At 51.5% G+C, this 18,561-nt stretch overlaps 1 protein-coding gene across 4 annotated transcripts in view; it reads left to right on the top strand.

Moving 5' to 3' along the window:
- The window catches only part of SAMD4A (sterile alpha motif domain containing 4A), a 108,547-nt gene that overhangs the window by 71,709 nt on the left and 18,277 nt on the right, over window positions 1-18,561 (top strand). For 2 of the 4 annotated variants that reach the window (XM_037395044.1, XM_037395043.1), the window contains exon 3: window positions 12,217-12,480. The exons of the other annotated variants lie outside the window; for them this stretch is intronic. In XM_037395044.1, coding sequence (XP_037250941.1) covers window positions 12,217-12,480 — 264 coding nt within the window. The remainder of the gene's footprint in view (window positions 1-12,216; window positions 12,481-18,561) is intronic. 4 annotated transcript variants of the gene reach the window in all.

The following is an 18,561-nucleotide window of genomic DNA, read 5'->3' as shown; positions in this document are numbered from 1 at the left end:
GCTATGAGCGCTCATCCCACGGTCAGCTGAGCTCCCACATTGCCCAGACCTGGTCTTCAAGCAGGGTGGTCAGGTGAGCCACCCTGCCCTGGGACCAGAGCAGCCCCCGAGGTGACTGTTGGCTGGTTGGGTGCAGGGAGGGAGGTTGCTGCCCCGGGGTCTGTGGGATCCAGTTGTGCAGCAGCAAGGTACAGTCTGGGAAAACGGGGTTGTCTAAACGGAAGAGATCAGGGCAGCCCCATCATACAGTCCAAGTGATAGGACAAGAAGAAATGGCGTCAAGTTGTGCCAGGGGAAGTTTAGCTTGAATATTAGGGAAAATTTCTTCACTATAAAGTTTGTGAGGTGTCAGAACAGGCTGTCCAGGGAGGTGGTGGAATCACCATCCCTGGAGGTATTTAAAAGCTGTGTAGATGTGGCACTCAGGGACATGGTTTAGTGGTGGGTTTGGCAGTGCTGGGTTAGTGGTTGGACTTGATGATGTTAACAGTCTTTTCTAACCTAAACAATTCTGTGATTCTGTGATCTCTGCTGTGCACTTGCTCGCAAGTTCTCAAGGTGAAGAGGCTTGAAGACACTTTGGGCAGGAAGTTGGTTTGGCCCAGCCTTCTGGTCTGTCACCTTTCATCATCCGTGCTGCTGTGTTCAGTGTTTCCTAACCCAAGGTATTGAAGCATCCTGATGGACTCTTGTACTCGAGCAGTGGTCAGAGCCTGTTTTGGCATGTTTCCTTCACTTCTTTGCTCCCAGAGGGTCTCTCCTCACTGTGTCTTTGGCCAGAAAAGAGGGTGGCTAACAGAGGGCATGTGGTGCTGAGGTCCCACCTGCAGTGCATCTCCATGGGGGACTTAGACTGACATTGAAGCTAATCAGCTTAGCTGTTGTCTTCCCAGCTATCATGGTCTGCACTGGAAGGAAAAAAAAGAGGGGACTATCGTTGGTCCTTGTCCCCAGGCCAGCATCTGGGAGGGTGGCTCTCCTGTTCCTGTTCAGCTGGGACTTGCTGTTCACAGGTAGCCTTGCTCGTAGGGGAGGCACAGCCAGTGGGGCAGAAGAAGTTTCTTGCCAGCAGTGGTTGGCTGTAGGGGGATGCGGGTGGCTTTAGGGTGATGCAGATGGCTCTGTGGGGATGTGGATGGCTCTGGGGGGATGCGGATGGCTCTGGGGGGATGCAGATGACTCTAGGGGATTGAGGTTAGCAGAGCAGGGCTGATGTTATCCCAGGCATCAGCACAGAGATGGGGTCCTCCCTGCCATGCTCACTGCTTTCATGTGGGAGCAAGTGATGACGGGGGGCATATGTGCAGCCTACAGTAGGCAGTGCTTTTGGGCTGTGCGCCGATCCTGCTGTAGGCAGGGTGTCGAGCGAGTGACGGATACCTGCTCGCCAAGCAGAGCAAGTAGGCAGGGAAGCGAACGCGTCTCCCACAGGCATGCTGCAGCCAGTGGGTTTTCACGTGGGCAGCGGGCTGGATCTGGTGGTCCTGCCTCTGCTCGGCCCCTCGTCAACCATGATGCTCAGAGGCAGAGGTGTCACCGAGAGGCAGAGGGGTCCTACTGTAGTCCCAAAGGGAAAGAGGGGAGGGGAGCTCGAGGCTGGGCTCAGCGGTGGTTTGCACCGTGGGTGGCACATAAACACGCGGGGATGTCGCTGGTTGCTTCTGGCTGCTGGTAAGTGCGGACCCACACTGATGCTCCTCAACCAGCCCTCGTGACACCAAATGATGCTTCTAGGCGCTTAAATAATCCACATAATCCAGCCTGCCCTAGCCCTAGCAAACCGCTCCATCGCTAGGGAAGCGGTGAAGCAGGAGGTGGTTGGACTGCGTGGCTGGTGAAGAGAAGGGGGAGCTCTGGGTGCCAGCAGGTGGAACGTGCCTGTCCCCCAAGAGGGCACGTCACACATGCATCCTCTGGGACCACACCACTGCTTCCTCCAAATCTGGTATATGTGAGGTTTGATCTTTGCATGTACCGGCACATCTTACGGGGCACCGCTCCCGAACTCACATACCCTGCTCACAGAGTGATGGCTCCGCAGCTTCCCGGCTGGAACGAGGCCACCTAATTTTGGGAACTTCTATTCCAGCAGCACCCAGCAATGCTCCCACCCTCTCTACTTGTGAGATCCCGGTGCAATCACTGCATGCCCTGGTTTTGCATGGCCCTTAGTGGGGTGCTTGTCCGTTGGCAGTGGCAGGTAGGACACCATCCTTGACCTGCAAGGGTGGGGGAAGCTTGAAGCTTGCAGCTCCGCCACCGCCTCTGCTTTCCTTTACGGCAGCCCGGGTGTCTCGGGAAGGGGCATTAAGAAGCAGCAGCGATGGTTTTGCACGTTATCCTACAGTCCTTGGGATTCCTGTCACCAATGAATCATGCTTCTGACCTGGAAGTGGTGCAGAAGCTGCCAGCACAGCTGATTGATGCTCTTGGGCTGTGGAGCAAAGTCAGACATCCCCAGTAAATCTCTCAGACCCCTCGGCAGTCTCCCATGTCAGTTGACAGGGAGGTTTTGTTGATGGATGGACCCTCCTAGACCCAGGTGTATTTTACCACACACCCCCGGTGCCTGTTGGATACTGGCATAGATGACAGTAAGCTGTGGTTACTCATTGCATAGGAGCTTGTTGCTCTCCCGAGGGAAGCTTTGCTTTTCTCATCACCCCATGAGCACCCGTGGGTCCCTGTCTGCAGTTTGCATCACCTCTGGAGCCACCATCGGCATGGGGCCAGGGGCTCCGTCTGGGAGCTGCGTACCCAGGGGTGCTCCTCATTGCCTCCGCTAGTAACTTATATCCATAAAGTGCCTGATGAGTAATGCCTCCAGCTGCCTCCAGCTAGGGATTGCTCTCTCCAACTCGCCCCTGGGCTCCTAGGTGCCAGCAGGAACTTTTGGGGTGCCCAGCAGGCAGCAGCAGAAGGGGAGGAAGGGTCTGTGCTGGCAGAGGCATGCAGACCCCCACCCCCACCCCGAAACCCCTTTTCTTCCTCCACGACAGCCTCCCGACATCATGTTTCCCCAGCCTTTCCTCACCACATGATGAAAATCAGATTTGTGATGTTTTCCTGAGCAGCTTCGTGGGGTGAGAAACCCCCAGAGAGAATTGCCTTTCCATCACTCATCCTTTGAAACTGCGCAGCTCTGGGCTTTGGCAAGTAAAGAAATGGAGACAGATGAGCTCTCCTTCACCCCGCCATCAAACAGCAGCTGCAGAGAGATGGCAGGAGGGCACCAGGGAGGGAAGGGAGTGCTGGGGCTTGGATTCAGCCGAAGCGACTCCAGTTTCCCTCCCGACTGCATGGGGACTTGCTGTGTTCTCCTGACTCAGTAACATGCTGCTATTTAATTAACTTTTGACTTCTCGGTTAAAGGAGCAGTGCACAAAATAGTTATTTACTTCATTGGGAAATTCTTTTAATCGTTACCATAATTATAGCTTCCTCCTCTTTTTTTTTTTTTTTTAATATATTTTCCTTAGCAGGGGGAAGGGAGGGAGAGAGGGGGAATATTTGCTGCTCTCCTTGTGGTTATCACATCCTTCAAATTACTAAAAGAGGCTGGGATAATAGGTCTGGTGATTATATATAGGCACCATCTGCTCTGTGGCTGCTTCCTATCAAAGTGCAGTTAGCAGAGTGCAAGAAGGATATTTTTCTCTCCAGCTATATTAAGACTCTGTTTCCATCTCGGCTCCAAAGCAAAGCTCTCTGCATGCAAATGGATCAAATGCGCTGTAATCAATGGTTCAGGTTTGGCAGCCTTGAAGCTGAATTATTTTTTTTTATTTTCCCCTCAAGTTTGCTGTTTCCATTTGTTACGCAATTTTATTTGAGGCTGGTTGCTCTGCATTTGATGTTTTCTTGTAACCATAGTCCCCCCCTGTTTGCTGAGCAATACAGTCTCGTGTTAGCCGGTGCAGAAATCTGTGTCATAACTCGAGTGCAAGGCAATATCTGAGCAATTGGGAATGTTTCGGAGGATGATGAGGACAGATTTTTAGGATGCATATGCTGTCGGTATGTAGAGGAGGCGGAAAGCTGAGCTGAGTCAATTTGGAGCACTAATGGGAAAGAATTAATACTTGTTTTATGATAGCAGCCGTGGCTATCCCGTTGCTGCTGGGGATCGCTGGGAGCATTGCAGAGCTCGGTATTTGGGGCAATACGGGCGGTCGTGAGGTGTCCCTCCTCGGCAATACCTATTTCATCTTCTCATGTTGGGAACTGGGTACTGCATTCGCCCCTCGGTGGCCTCAGGGACCCAGCAGGCTTTTCTTATCTCCTGGAGCTGGTAAGATTTTATGCTCTTGATGGAAGATGGAGGAGAAGGAATAAGACATCGCCAGCCCAGACGGAGAGTGCTCGGGACAGGGGTGCGCGCCCCCGAGAGCGGGAGGCCAGGGGACGCTGAAATGTGGAGGAATTTGTCTTGCAAAATCTGGGCCGTGGTGCCTACAGGAGCGGAGGGCTAAATGGCTTGTGCTGGTGGCTTTTTTGAATGAGTGAAAGTGAGTAAAAAGAGACAAGGGAGGAGAAAAACCCAAATCAGTCAGAGGATGGAAAAAGCTCCGGTGCTGTAGCAAAGTCCAGTTGCTTTCTGGGTGAAATTCCCCTGGTGATGGTGGGGTGGTGATCATGGGGCGTATGTCACGTGAGATGCACGTTGTCCCGTATTTTGTCACTGCTGAAGGCACGGTGTCTCCCTGCACTTGCTCCACGGATTTTTAATGACTCTGTAGGGATTATTGGATCCCGGTGTCTTGAGGCCATTCCAGAGATTTCTCACTCACTCCTTCCAGTCAGCTGGCTTAGGTCCCTTTTTTTCTTACTCCCAGTTCGCAACAGGTTGCATGTCGCTACATAAAGGTTGTGTGTCTTCCAGCCTGGTGTCCTGAAGTGGTTGTAACTGATAGAGGGTTTTCTCCATCTGAAGTGTTAACGAGTGGCAGAAGCTGATGCTGTTGATCTCGGGAGGCAAATGCTCCTCAGACCAGGGATCTTATTAGCAGCTGGTGGAGGCAGCGGGCAGCGCTGGCCACAGCTTGAGTGGAGCAGATGCTCTTGGACATCTCTTCTGGGTGGAAAAGGAGGACTGTAGGAAGGAGAGTTTCTGCATCCCAGCGTCGTCTCTCTGGCTTGATCCATGAGCAGGGGAGGAATTTCCCCCGGGAGCCTTTAGCAAAAAATCAGTGAATTCTGGGATAATTACGGAGGCTTGGTTCCACACAGCAGCGTTGTTATTAACAGACCGGGATTCCCCAGGGGCAAACACTGTTTTTTCTGTGGTTTGTGTATAAATGCATGAGAGAAACCACATTTATTGGCCTGGAGATTGGGGCGTTGCATTTACCCGGAGAGCAGTGTGGTTTAGGGCAGCGCCTTCCTGCAACGTGCCTCTGATGCTCTGTCCCCCACACCGATTCCCACCTCCCCCCACTGCCATTCCGTGCATCCATTTGCCTGCGAGTTACGTCACGGTGGGGCTTCGCACCTGGTCTGTCTTGCTCCCACCTTGCTGGATGCTCTGGTGGGAAGCCCCGCGCAAGGACCTCCAAAGCAACTCCCGAGCTCCGGCTCCTTGGTGAGACGAGCCGGGCTTCCTTCCAGAAATGCGTCCCATCGGATTGCTGAAACCACCATAGAGCTGCGTTTACATGTCTTTAGATGCAGCCCAGCTCCTACTGCCACGCAGACGAGTTCATACAAAGAACAGCGATTCCTGCCGGAGCCGAAGAGCGGATCCGTGCGTGCTCGTGCTGTGCAGGGGCTCACAAAACCCTCTGTGGCCGGCACCGACGTCCCCTTCCCAGCGGAGCCTGGACGGGGCCTCGCCTGCGCTGTGTGGGGAGAGCACCAACAAATGGGTTATTGTTTCTCTGTCCAGTTTCTTGAACAGGAAACTCTGTTTGAAAACGTCATTTTTTAAAAAAAAGTTTGCTTGCCAGGCGTTTCTTGAGTCTGTGCTTCTTCCTAATTTCTCTGCTCAAGGCAGCACTCTGCTCATTTATTTTTTTCCCCTAATTTCTCTGCTCAAGGCAGCACTCTGCTTATTTATTTATTTTTTTCCCTAATGCAGGCAGCAACCCAGTGGCTGCTTGCATTTAGGACTCTTGGCTTCACACACACACACACACCCCCCCCCGTGGCTTATATCCCCTGATTCAGGGATAAGGACATGGTTTATCCGGCACCGTACAAACACAGTTAAAGTCACAGCCACAAAACCCAGGGGGGGGAAAAAAGGCACAAAGAAAAGGCTCCAAGGGTTAGGGGATACTGAGCTGAAAAATGTTCCATCAGGTTCTGCTTTGGCCACGCTGGAGCTGCCTGCAGTGGCGTGGGGAGCGGGTGAATGAGGTGCCCAGGAAGGGGGCTGGGTGCCAGCGGGGCAGCGTGACCCACTGGCAGCTGCTTCCAAGGGTCCTGGTACAGAAAGGCTGGAAAAGCCACGAGCACTGGTCTGCCAGCGTGGGGGAGCCTTCCTGGAGGAGAGGATGTTTCGTGACCAGGGTAGCAAGGAGGAGGCGGAGGAGAGGACCGAGTTGAACTTGGTGGTTGCTTTGTGAGGGGGACGTTGCAGGAGCTGCTCAGTATTCCCCCTCCGTGGGGCTGCCTCCGGCCTGCGCAAGAGACCGTGTGGCTTCAGTGGATTAAAAACATCCCTGCTTCCTATAGCAAACTGGGGTCAAGCTGCTGCTCCAGATACCTGCAGACCAGAAAAGGAATTGTACGTGATCGGGCACCTCCCGAGGATGGGCCACAGCCAGCTTTGCAGCCAAGAAGGGCCATTTTTAGACTAAAAACAACAGCAAAAAAATCTTGCGAAGAGTCCAGCATGCACCTTGCAGCACTTGATCCTTCCTCCAGCCACGGGGAGGACCTTACGCTGAATTGTAATCTGCTGTATGGACTGTGTGCTGGTATAAAGGGTTGTGAGGTTGTTGTAGAGGTCCTCTGGGTGTCAGGGACCCATGGGGGCTGGAGACGGTCTGACCACTCCTCTGTACCCAACAAAGGGTCTGGCTCTCGGTGGAAATGCTCACATCAGCCACACATGCCTCTTGTCAAGGACTTTTGCAGCACATTAAACCAGATTTAACGAAGGGTGCATCGGGGCAGAGGGAGAGCGAGTGCCTCGTCAGCCGCCGCATGCTGTGGAGGAAGGTCTGCCTGCAGAGCCCGATTCCTCAGCTCTAATCACAGGAATGGGTGGCTTTTCCCTTCTCAGGCTGAAAAATTGGCCTGGAACCCTGAGAAACCACAACACAAATGTCTGACACTGTTCCACATGGTCTTCAGCGAACAAAAACCCTCTTGAAATTAGCCCTTGCCTACCAAAATAGGCAACACCACTTCAAAAAGGAAGAAGGAGAGGAGGAAAAAAAAAAAAAGGAAAAAAAAAGAAGCTCAAGGCTTCACAGGGAAAGCACTTGCAGCCTCAGGGTTTCTATAAGCACATTGTCAAGCCTTCGGTCCGTGATAAAGCCGGTGCTGCCCAGAGAGTTGGTGGCCCCCCAGGGATGCTCCTTGCTGCTCCAGCCCTGCAGCAGTGTGGTCTGCAGCCACCTCCTGCGATGGGGAGCCCTGCACGCCACGGTGGCTCCATCTTCGCCATCACTCTTTCTCCGTCCTCTTTAATTTTTTTCACCTGGGAATATTAAGTCAAACTTGGTTTGAAGCCTGAGAGCACTTCGGCAACACCTCATACTTCTCAGCTCCAGCTTATGTATCACTTTTTTCCCTGGGATGCAAAACATGCCAAGCTCATCTCAAAGGCATTGTATTTAGTAGCATCTGCTGGGTCGCAGCTGACCCTGGTCTGGAGGAAACATGGGCTGGCATGGGCTGAGCACAACCCCTATGGCCTTTCAGAGCCACGGTCCCAACCTGCTTACCGTGGGGAGGACCGTGGTCTGCTCTCGCCCCCATCCCATGGGATACCCGGGTGGAAGGAGCCGGAACAGGCAGTGTCTTTGCAGAGTGGCTGGTGGGTCCCTGGGGAGCGGATGGCTCTTGCACCGCCTAAACGAGCCTGCGGCTGGCAGGAAAACACTTCTAAAGCAGAAGAGGGACACACTTTACAAGTTGTAGAGGATCCGTGTGCCAGTGTGGCTCGCACTTTGGAGCGGTGGTTTCCTCTCTTTGTTCGTCCGGCTCGCACTGCTGTGGCACTCAAAGGCAGGCGTGCCTCTGGCCACCTCCTGGAAGCTTATCTTACCCTAGAAGAATATATTAGATTTCCTTTTTATATTAAAGTTGAATGTTTTTGTAATTTTTTTTAAAAAAAAAAAAGAGGCTTGAGTGTAAGGTTATAAACTCACACTTGGTTTTTTTCTGCTGAAGCACATGTGGACCATTTAATTAACAAGAGACTGGATATGTGACTTGTCCCCACTGGGCTGTCAGCAGCCCTGGGTTCACCTTGGACCATCTAAAAGGCACAGAGGATTGTCAAAAGCTAGGGCAGGACCTAGGCTAAACTGACACTTTGAAAATCATTCGCTACATCCTCTTATTTTGAGAACCCAAGGACATGAACACAAGCAGCAGAGTTAATAAACAGGCACATTTATTAATCCCCTTTCGAAGGGTTACGAATTAAAAGAGGGAGAGGTGTGTGCATGCCAGGCAGGTGCCATCCCAGGGTTGGCAGCATTTTTAAGCCTGAGTGCGGGTGGAAGCTGGTTAAGAGGGTTTGCAAGAAGCCGTCTTGCTCACAGGTCTGTGTTGCAGCCAGAAAGGCTGAAGTGGAGCCTAAAGTTAAGCCAGTTCTAAGAGCCCTTAAATAATCTGTGACTGGTACCAAGAGTAGCTGGGGGGGGTTCAAAGAGCCAATGACTTTTTCTGCTTGTAGCATCCTTTGCAGAGGAATTATCTCTACTGCGTCTCCTGAACTTGTGTGAATTGATTCATAGTTCGGTAAAAATGGTTGTGGTTTAAATAAAACATGCTCTATTGGACTCCAGCGTTGCGTTATCTCGGGGAAGGAAGTGGAACTAATTTTTATATGTTGCACTGGATGATTTCTAATTGTTCCTGGCCATCCTGTGGAGTTCATTATTTCTCCTCCAGCCGACACCGGCTTCTAATTAGGGGACATAAAATTAAGATGGAAGAGCAGCAGTTTGCAAGGGTAATGCTGCTCAGGAAGGAATCTGGTCTGGATTTAAGCCAAAAATACCCTCTTGTTTGCAAGGTTTTGGTGGGGAGAGGATGGCTTAAGCACTGCAGGGTACTAGCTGGTGCGTACACCCTGTAAGAAGGAGGATTAACGGAGCAGCCTTCACCTCCTAAAAGGGGGCAATCAGCTCCTGTCCTCTCTGCCTGCTCCCCTGCATCTCTCATTCATTCAAAGGGCACAAATATTGCCTAAACCAGACGTTTTCCTACAGAGGGGCAGCAGCTCAGGAGGGGCTCTGGGTGATGTTGCTGCAGTGCTCAGCCCTGGTGATGCATTTCAACTGATTTATCAGTTTTTTCCCCCATCTTTCCCCTCCATATTTTTTTTTTTAATGCTAAATATTTTTTTCTTCTCAGAGGGTGAGGTGACATCTACAGAGCCCTGTTATGGTGCTGCTTGTGGGGTACAATTGCAAAGCCAGGAGCTGAAATAGCTTAGCCAAGACATTCTTAAATCCATGTATTTCCCATCAGGATGCATCACAACTTTAAGAAACATAACACTGCTCTGAAAACAAGCCTGGGTCCCCATTGACATCCTTTTCTGCCAGGAGACATCTGGAAGATGTGTCTGTAGTTATTTAAGGGGAAGGGAACAAATCCTTCACCATAAGCCATCCCCTTGCTTCCCTGCACAGCATGGTGTTAGTGTTATGGGCTGGTAGAAGAAAATGCTTTTGGAAACAGGAACAATTTAGATGCTGGAGAAATCTGCAGCGTTTTGGCTTCATCCATCAGCTGCGTGTGGCACCGGCTGCTTTTTACAGGTGCTTAATAAATGCAAACAAGCTCTGGTGTTTTTCTCTCCCCTCCTTTTATAACCCCACTACTTGCTCATTTTCATTCTGCTTCTGGTCAGCAGAGATGGCTTTGATGGCAGGTTTTCCCACAGGCTTTAGCTGGGAATTAAACCCAGCTTAACTTTTACAGCACAGTACACCTGGCCGGGGCGGGGGGGGGGGGTGGGGGGGTGGTTCTACCAAGACTCGTTTATATTAGCAAATAACACATGGAGGAGCCGCGAGTGGTTTTGATGCAAAAAAAAGGGGGTTAGGGAGCTGTAGTGCTTTGGTGCTTTAGGAGGAAAAGCAACAAGAACAATGAATTTCCCCCAGGTTTTGTACAGACTTAAGAAACTTGATTTTGAAAGAAAAATGGAAAGGTTTTTGCTTCAGTTTCATATGGGCTGAAAGGTCATTTTAACCCCTCTGCCCTCAGGTTTCCCTGGAGCAGAAAGTCTGCTTTTCGTTTCATCTACCCCACCGTGAAGCTTAGAGATGCTAATTGTGAGAAATTAGTGTCGTTCTGTAGAATTTGCTCTTCTCTCTAGAAATTACCCCTTGTTAACTGACCAGTTTTGTTAGCCATCGCGATGTGAGCCCCACTTCTGTACCGGGGGCACATCAAAACCAACAGCGTTCACTTGGGTTTGATGCAAACTAGAAAGGACCTTCTAGCACTGGCCCCAGAACTTGTCCTGGTTATTCCGGTGGGTGATGAGACATGGCTGGGCTGAGCGATGCCTAAATCCAGCCATTTTTTTGGTCTCAGTGATCAGGAAGCAGCCCCTGGTAAGTTCAGCTGATTTCATTGAGAGTAAGTGCAGTAAAACATTGAACAAGTTTTTTACATCCTAAATGTGTACATTAAGATACATTAACTGCATTTATGGTTTAACCGGAAGTTCAGTGACTTTGTGACTGATAGAAATTGAATGTTGTTAAGCCAACAGACCAATTTTCTAATATGTTTTTATTATGAGGATATGTTTTGTCCGTATCCATCTTTTCTTCTAAATGCCATGTATCACCCCTGCTAACCAACAGACTCGAGAAAAAGATACCTAAATCTTTAAGGAGATAACTAAAAGTGAATGAGACAGTACAGAAGAAGAGCAGTGAAAAATGGAGACCATTCAGTAAAAATTGTATTTAAAAATCTACTTAAGTTGCAACGCTTCTACAAAAAAGTGTTGGCAAACCTATGATTTGGGCTTTTTAAATAATTTAGCCTATATAAGAAGTATTTTCTGAACTTGACTGAAAGGCAGGTAAATACCTACCCATTGTAAAGCCTTTCTCGAGGGATAACTCCAAATCACAGGAGCTGGTGCCACACTCTTTGCTTAGCGGCATTGAAGTTATTTGCTAAAAACAAATTGAACTTGGCGTTCAGCCAAGGAAATACAAACCTGTATACAACTGGGAAGGAAAAACAAATCCATAGCTTTCCAAAGATCATTTGTTGGTGGATTCGGCCTCACCTCTTTGTCATGGATGCATTGTCACCGTTGCTTTGGTGTTTGCTCTTGGGGAGGGTTAAAAGGCATGTGCTCGGAAGCTCACCTGAGGGGTGGCTGGGCTGGGATTCTCTCATTGCTGGTAACAGCTCAGTGAAGTGCAAGATCTTAGCAGGACTCACAAGGCTTAGACATTTGTAAGTACCTCCACGATGATGTTAGGCAGGTGTGTAAATGCTCGTGCTTTGGGGCGTAAGCCAAGTCTTAACCTGAAGGGAGAGATGGAGAAAGCTTCCCCTGGGTCTGGGGGAGGATGTTCCCGTCCTGGGGATTTTTATGCCTTTCCCAGAAAGATACGGGGCTGGATGATTTTAGCAGGGCAAGCTTCATGGCCTCGGTGAAGGTCCCCATTACAGGTGCAATAGCGGCGATGCTGTCCGGGCTCCAGGGTAGGCACGGGGTGGCAGCCAAGTGCCCGGCACAACCCCGTGCTCAGGTGGGCTGTCGCTACTGGACTCCGCAGGGAAAAAAACCTCCAGAGCTGCTCAGTTATTATTATTTTTTTTATCCTAGAGGTGCAATCCACACAACACCTTTCCTTAAGCAACGCGACCTGGCTCGTGTAACCCCATCTCCTTGCAGGTACCCCCATCCCCTCAGCTTGCCCGAGACAAGGCAGAGAGCTCAGGGCCGACCACCACGCATTTTATGATTTCATTTTTTTTTTTTTCGGGGGACTCCGCTGCATCCTGGGCCGCGAGGGGGGAATAACCTCTTTGATTTTATTTTTTTTTCAGTTCTCTCAGGCCAGACACACCACAGCCCTTTGAAACGCTCTGTGTCCCTTACCCCACCCATGAATGTGCCAAACCAACCTCTAGGACATGGATGGATGTCTCATGAGGACTTACGAGCTAGAGGACCCCAGTGCATCCCTTCCGATCATGCCCCCCTGTCTCCACAAAGCAGTGTAGCCTCTTCGGGAAGTGGTGGGAGTGAACATTTAGAAGATCAGCCTTCTGCTCGTAACACATTCCAGGAGGAAGGGAGTGGGATGAAAGGTGAGTGAAAAACCAGACGCCTCCCCCCCCGCGCCCAGCACCCAGAGGCAGGAGGGGAAAAGCCGTTTTCCCGGCAGCGCGGGGCTCGGTTGGCGGTTTTGGGCGAGAGTCCTCATAAGCAAACGGGGCCTTTCAGCGTTTCTTCCCGGCTTAGGAATTTAGGTTTAGGGCAATAAGTTAGGTTTTCTTTTAAGCAGCAGCTGGTCCTGATCTGACATCTTGCAGTTGGGTGCCAGTGGGCTGGTTTTGCCCCAGAATTCTGCAAGCTGCCAGCTTTCCAAAAAGCTGGATTTTTTCCATAGCCTGTGGCTTTTGGCTGTGACTGGTGCTCTTTTTCTCTTTCTGTTTTATTACGGTGAAAAATAGCTTAGCGTAGGTTTAGCAAGCCGTGTGGGATTTACCATTGCAGTGTTTGGTACCCACCGAGTATTTGGGGAAGTTCTGGCTTAGGATACTTGTTCGCAGTGGTTTTATCTAGTGTGTTTCAGTTGTTTTTCCCCGTTGTGCCTGCATTTCACAGAGACTTTCAGCAGTAAATACATGTGATCCTGTTGGTAAACAAGGCAGAAACAAAGCCTACTGCTGCAGTCAAAGATGGAGAGCAAACTTCAGGCTGTAGAGGGATAAATTGATGAAAACTGGGCGAACATGCAGACTGTGTATTCCTGTGAACAGACAAAATGACTGAAAAGAACCTGCAGCGATCAGAGACTGATTTGAACAGCTGCAATTTTCATTAATGCAAAGCAACTCAATTGTGTAAAGACCAGCGATGTATCAGAATAAGGAAATAATCATATTTTTTAAATAGTCACAAGGCCTGATTTTATTCTGATTACAGATAGATCTAGATACGTATAAATCTCTGTAAAGTGGAACCGCGCTTGGCTTGGCACTGTATGACATTGCTGTGCATGAATTAAGTGCATAAAAAGAACCCTCACAGCTCCCCCGTGAGATGGATGCTCGGGGCTCGGCCCCCTCCCTGGCTGGACTGTGCACCGTAGCGTTGCTCTGGGCTGGGGGCGATGGGCTGTAGATGTGACAGGAGAGTTTTCTAAGCCCAGCAGGCTTGCAGAGCTGGGCTTGGCTTCTCTGCGGCTCTGCTCGCTAACGACCACCGAAGCAGGTAGGGGAGCCAGGGGGTGTTTGGTCCCCAGCGCTGCTGCAGGCTCTGTGCCTACCTGTGGCTCTCGCTGCCTGCATAACCTTATGGTGGACCGGCAGCAGGCAGGCAGGTGGGCTTGGAGGGGTCACCGGGAGCATGTTGAAGACTAAGCTGCGATCAGTGTGAAGGGTCCCCAAGGTTTTCTATGCCTGGGGCCAGATCCTGCAGTCTGTCAGGCCAGGGAGACCCTTCTGGGGAGCAGGTGGTGCAGAAGGGTCTGTTTAATGCTACATTTCTCCAGGTTTCTGCTGATGGAGCTGGGGAGGAGACCACGGGGAGCTAGGCTCCTTGTGGTCCACAGCTGCAGCTCCTGGACCTGTATGCATAGAAACTTTCCAGTGCAGTGCCATCAACCTGTGTGGCCAAATCTGCAAAACCCAAAGGTGCTATTGCCCAGGCTGTCCACAAGCAATAACCAATTAAATAAACGACATATGGAGACAGCCTGTTGCTGCTGCATGCAGCCCCCCGGGGGGAGATGGCTGCCCTTCCTTGAGCCATCCCTTCCCGGGCATCCTCCTTCTCTGGAGGAAGGCTTGAAACATCTAAACCTGATTCTCCCTCCACTGCTGAGTCAGCCCAACTGCTTTTGTCCCGCTGTCCGGGGACATGTGAAACAGATGTCTGCAGCCGCTGGTGTCTACCACTGTTGTGTCCTCCCCCCTCCACTGTATTTTCTTCAGACTGAAGTCATCCAGTTTCTTCCCAAATGGTGTTTTCTAAATTGGGGTTGTCCTTGTTTCTCTCTGCTGGGTTTTTTCCAAAAAGCCCATATTTTATTGAAGGTGTGTTGCCCAAAACTGGACTCAGGAGCAGAACAGAGACTAGCTTGCCATACAGACAGCGTTCCTGTGGCTGTATAGCTCATCGTCCTCAAGTAACACACCACCACGGGCTGCGTATGACCCATTGTGTCCCCACAGCTTTCCTGCAAAAAAAAAAAAAAAAAAAGTACTGCCTGTTCCCTGCCCTCAGTTCATGCTGTTTCTTGTTCCTACAGAAACACACAACTTTGTGCATTTTTATTGGGTTGCATCTTATTTCATCCAGACCAGTTGCTCGGTTTGCCAAGTCCCTTCTCTGAATTGCAGCCACGTCTCCACGAGCTCCTGCAGGCTCTTGTGGTTTGGTGTCACTCGTGCCTCTGGTCAGCTTGCTCCTTCTTTAACACCCTCTGGGGCATCCAGGAGGACAGTGGGGAAACCAGATCCATGACAGAACCCCATCCGACGTGGCTCAGCAGTTCATCTCCCCTGACATCACCTATTTCTCTCCATCTATCTTCGTGCTGAAGGAAGGGTGCCTCTTGGCTTTTTCCCAGCCTTTGGTTTCTCCAGGGGGAGATGCGGACACTTTGTTCCCTGCGGAGCCCGTCCATCTGTCCATCCGTCCCTTCGCAGGGCGCAGCTCGGGGTGCACTGGGAGGAGGGTTTGGGTAGAGCTGGGGGTTTCTGCTGTGAGTACATCCATGGGTTAGCTTGGTGTGCCGTAAGGCACTGCTGATGGTGTCCTGTGTATATGTCAGCTTGTGTGTATGTATATGGCAGAATGAATTGTTTTCCTTCTCAGTTTCCATGCCAGCACGTGCCAGCCGAACTCCAGAGTTTAATGCCTACAGGGGACAATGTATGTGAGCAGCGTGGAAGTCCCCACTCTGCTGCTCACATCAGACACGGCGTTTCTGACAGTTGTGCCATGACTTCACAATTAGCTGCTGGTAATCGGTGATTAAGGATCACTGCGGCTCACTGCCCCGTGGGGAGCATTAGCGAGTTTGGCTTTCCAAGGACCACGAAATTGCCTTAGGTGACCTTGTACCTCCTGGTTGCCTCTTCCCCATGGCAAGGGTGAAAGACCCACCAGCATCCCTTTGTGTGCTGGGGTGGCTCCTTCTCCCCAGCCTGCTCCTAGGATTGTATTCTCCTGGGACCGTTGTAGCTCACCAGAATTAGGAGGCGGTCCAGGGAGGCTGATGCAAAGGGAAAGAAGAGCTGCTTCTGCTCTCTGACTCTCTGCAAAGGCTGGAGGCGGGTGTTCCGCAGGGTTTAAGGTCTATATGAAGTTGCATCTCTCTTCTGAAAGTATTCCTGTGGGCTTTGCCGTCACCGTGGACATGCACCAAAGGCAGATGTCCCCGGAGACACGGGCTCAGGTAGACTTCTAATGTGGCGTCACTACGGTGGTGTGGGTTTGTGTTAAAATGAAGCTGAGGTTCAAGCCTGCCAGTCCCATGCTGGAAAGAGAGGGCTTTCCGCATATAGCTTTTTAATTTTTTTAAACAGAATATTGATTTAAGAGGCCTCCGGTAGCAGGGTTTAGGACCGGTGAATGTCAGGACTTTTGGGAAATGCCAAAGTTCAGCCCGTCTGTGCTCAGTACTGGCTTTGCCCCCGTGTCTGCTGTAGGGTCGATCTCCTGTGCAGCATTTGAGGAATTTAATTGAAATGCAGATCCTGATGTGTGTCAGAGGATGGAGAGTGTGAGCAAAACGCAGCATTTTGGGGCTGTTTGCATCCTCTGCTTGGATGTGAGTGGGGTTTGGGGTCAGCCCAGGCAGTGACTTCTGGCAGATGTATGAATTGCCTTAGGGGACCAAACCAATGGTCTGTCTGTCTTGCCCTGTCCCCTCCAGCAACGAGGTGGTGGTTCAGGAAGAGGTCTGTGACAATCCTTGCCTTGCATGTGGCCCTCAGCAGCATGGGGCTTTTTGGACAGACTACCCACACCATGGGATGTCCCAGCAGTAAGACTGTCCTCCTCGCATCGTCTCATCCCTTTCTGAATAAAGTCTGGCCTCGCACTTTGCAGTTGGATCAGCCTAGAAAACCTCTGAGGTTGGCTGTGTTAGCGAGGGTTATTGGACATGACCATGAAGGTTGTCCTCGTGCTGGCCTCAGGGGTGGTGAGCAGAGCACCAGCACCCACAGCAGCCCCAGCCCGGCAGCAGAAGCACATAGTGGGTAGAAATCCCTCCTGAAAATAGTGCAAGCCCCCAGTCCTCCTCCCTCCTTGGTGGGCATGTTGGGCAGAAGAACTCCATCAGGGCAGCCTTGCTACCAGCCATCCCTCCCTCTCCTGGGGCTCTCCTACACCATCAGCCCCTGCTTGCCATGGGACATGGACTGCACCACCCATTTGATGCATACCCCTTACACTGGACTTGGGGGCGATCGAAGAGATCAGAGTGTTGCTGCTAACTGGTATTGATCATAGAATCACTGTAGAATCGTGGAATGGTTTGGGTGGGAAGGGACCTTAAAGACCATCTAGTTCCGACCCCCTGCCACGGGCAGGGACACCTCCCACCAGCCCAGGTTGCTCCCAGCCCCATCCAGCCTGGCCCTGAGCACTCCCAGGGATGGGGCATCCACAGCTGCTCTGGGCAGCCTGTGCCAGCGCCTCGCCGCCCTCACAGTAAAGAATTTCTTCCTACTGTCTAACCTAAATCTGCCCTCTTTCAGTTTAAAGCCATTCCCCCTTGTCCTGCACTCCAGGCCCCTGTAAAAAGCCCCTCCCCAGCTTCCCTGTCGGCCCCTTTGGGCACTGGCAGGTGCTGTCAGGTCTCCCCGCAGCCTTCTCTTCTCCAGGCTGAGCAGCCCCAACTCCCTCAGCCTGTCTCCACAGCAGAGGGGCTCCAGCCCTCTGAGCATCTCCGTGGCCTCCTCTGGACTCGCTCCAACAGGTTCACGTCCCCCTGATACTGGGGGCCCCAGAGCTGGACACAGCACTGCAGAAGAAACATTTCCCGAGCCTCCACCTGCTCTCTCCATTCAAGGTGGAGTTTGGGGCTGCCTGGGGCTGAAACGCTGGGGTTTTATTGTAAACTGCACCTGATATGGGTTGAGATGGGGTTCCTGGGTGTCTCGTGGCAGGAGGAGACAGGATGGACAAGGGTATTGCTGGGAGTGGAGCAGGTGAGCTCGGTAGGGTAAGGCAAAGCTATTGTTGGGTTGTAGGTGCTAAATAAAGCAGGTCCCGATTTGGCACAGCATTTGAAGGCTTTCAGATGCAAAACAAAAGCGCTGCCGTGGGCACGGTGTGGTGCTGCAGCACAGATGTCTGCAGGGCTCCCCCCCACCTTGTGGGGTGTCACCACAGGCACCCCAAGCCTGCAAAACCCCGAGTAGCTGCTGAGCAGGCTGGAGCAGGGGAGGCCCATATCCCATTGCCTGCTCTGTGGAGGACACCCCCATCATGGGGTCTGGTGGGGTTTTGCATGTTGCAGAGGAAGGTTTCCCCTCCCAGGTCCCTCCCTGTTAAGCCACGTTGGTGTCAGGAGGATAAAAGTATTTGGGTACCCATCCAGCTGGGCACAGAGGTGCTACACTGCAGATAACGCCTGGGAGGGAAGGAGCCATTTCAGTCACTGCATTTTGGGGTCCCAAGTCATCTTTCTGAAGTGTGTTGCTGGACCATCTTTGATCGCACATCATTTCACCGTGCTCAAAAAAAAAACAACCAACCCTCTTTATTTCACTTTAAGCAGCCGTTTAAAGTTTCAGCACATACCATCTTCTCTCATGCCGTAAATCAGGTGTCTGCCATCTGCAAAACAGCCATTTGCTAATCCTAACCTCGACCGCGCCATCAGCTCCAGCAGTTCCCCCGCTCCTGGGAACAGGGCAGTGAGGAGCTTGGCGTGCAGCAGCACGACACCGGCTCCCCGTGGGCTAATGGCCAGCGGCTCAGCCATGGAAACCCAGCCTCTGAGGCTGTGTCCTCCTCTGGGGGCTGGTTCCTCCAACCATCCGTATCCATAGCACTATGTCCTCCAAAAGGTCCAGGAAGGGCAGCAGGGCATCTAAAGCACCAGTGGGGTGGTGGATGGCACCTAACCAGCTCCTGGCGTTGCTGTTGATGCTACTGCGCGTGGTTAAGCCGTGTCTGGAGCTCAGCAGGAGCTCTCATCTCCT

The sequence above is a fragment of the Falco rusticolus genome, chromosome 7 (assembly GCF_015220075.1).
Source record: "Falco rusticolus isolate bFalRus1 chromosome 7, bFalRus1.pri, whole genome shotgun sequence".
Classification (NCBI taxonomy): domain Eukaryota; kingdom Metazoa; phylum Chordata; class Aves; order Falconiformes; family Falconidae; genus Falco; species Falco rusticolus.
This window is presented reverse-complemented; position numbering and strand designations above follow the sequence as displayed.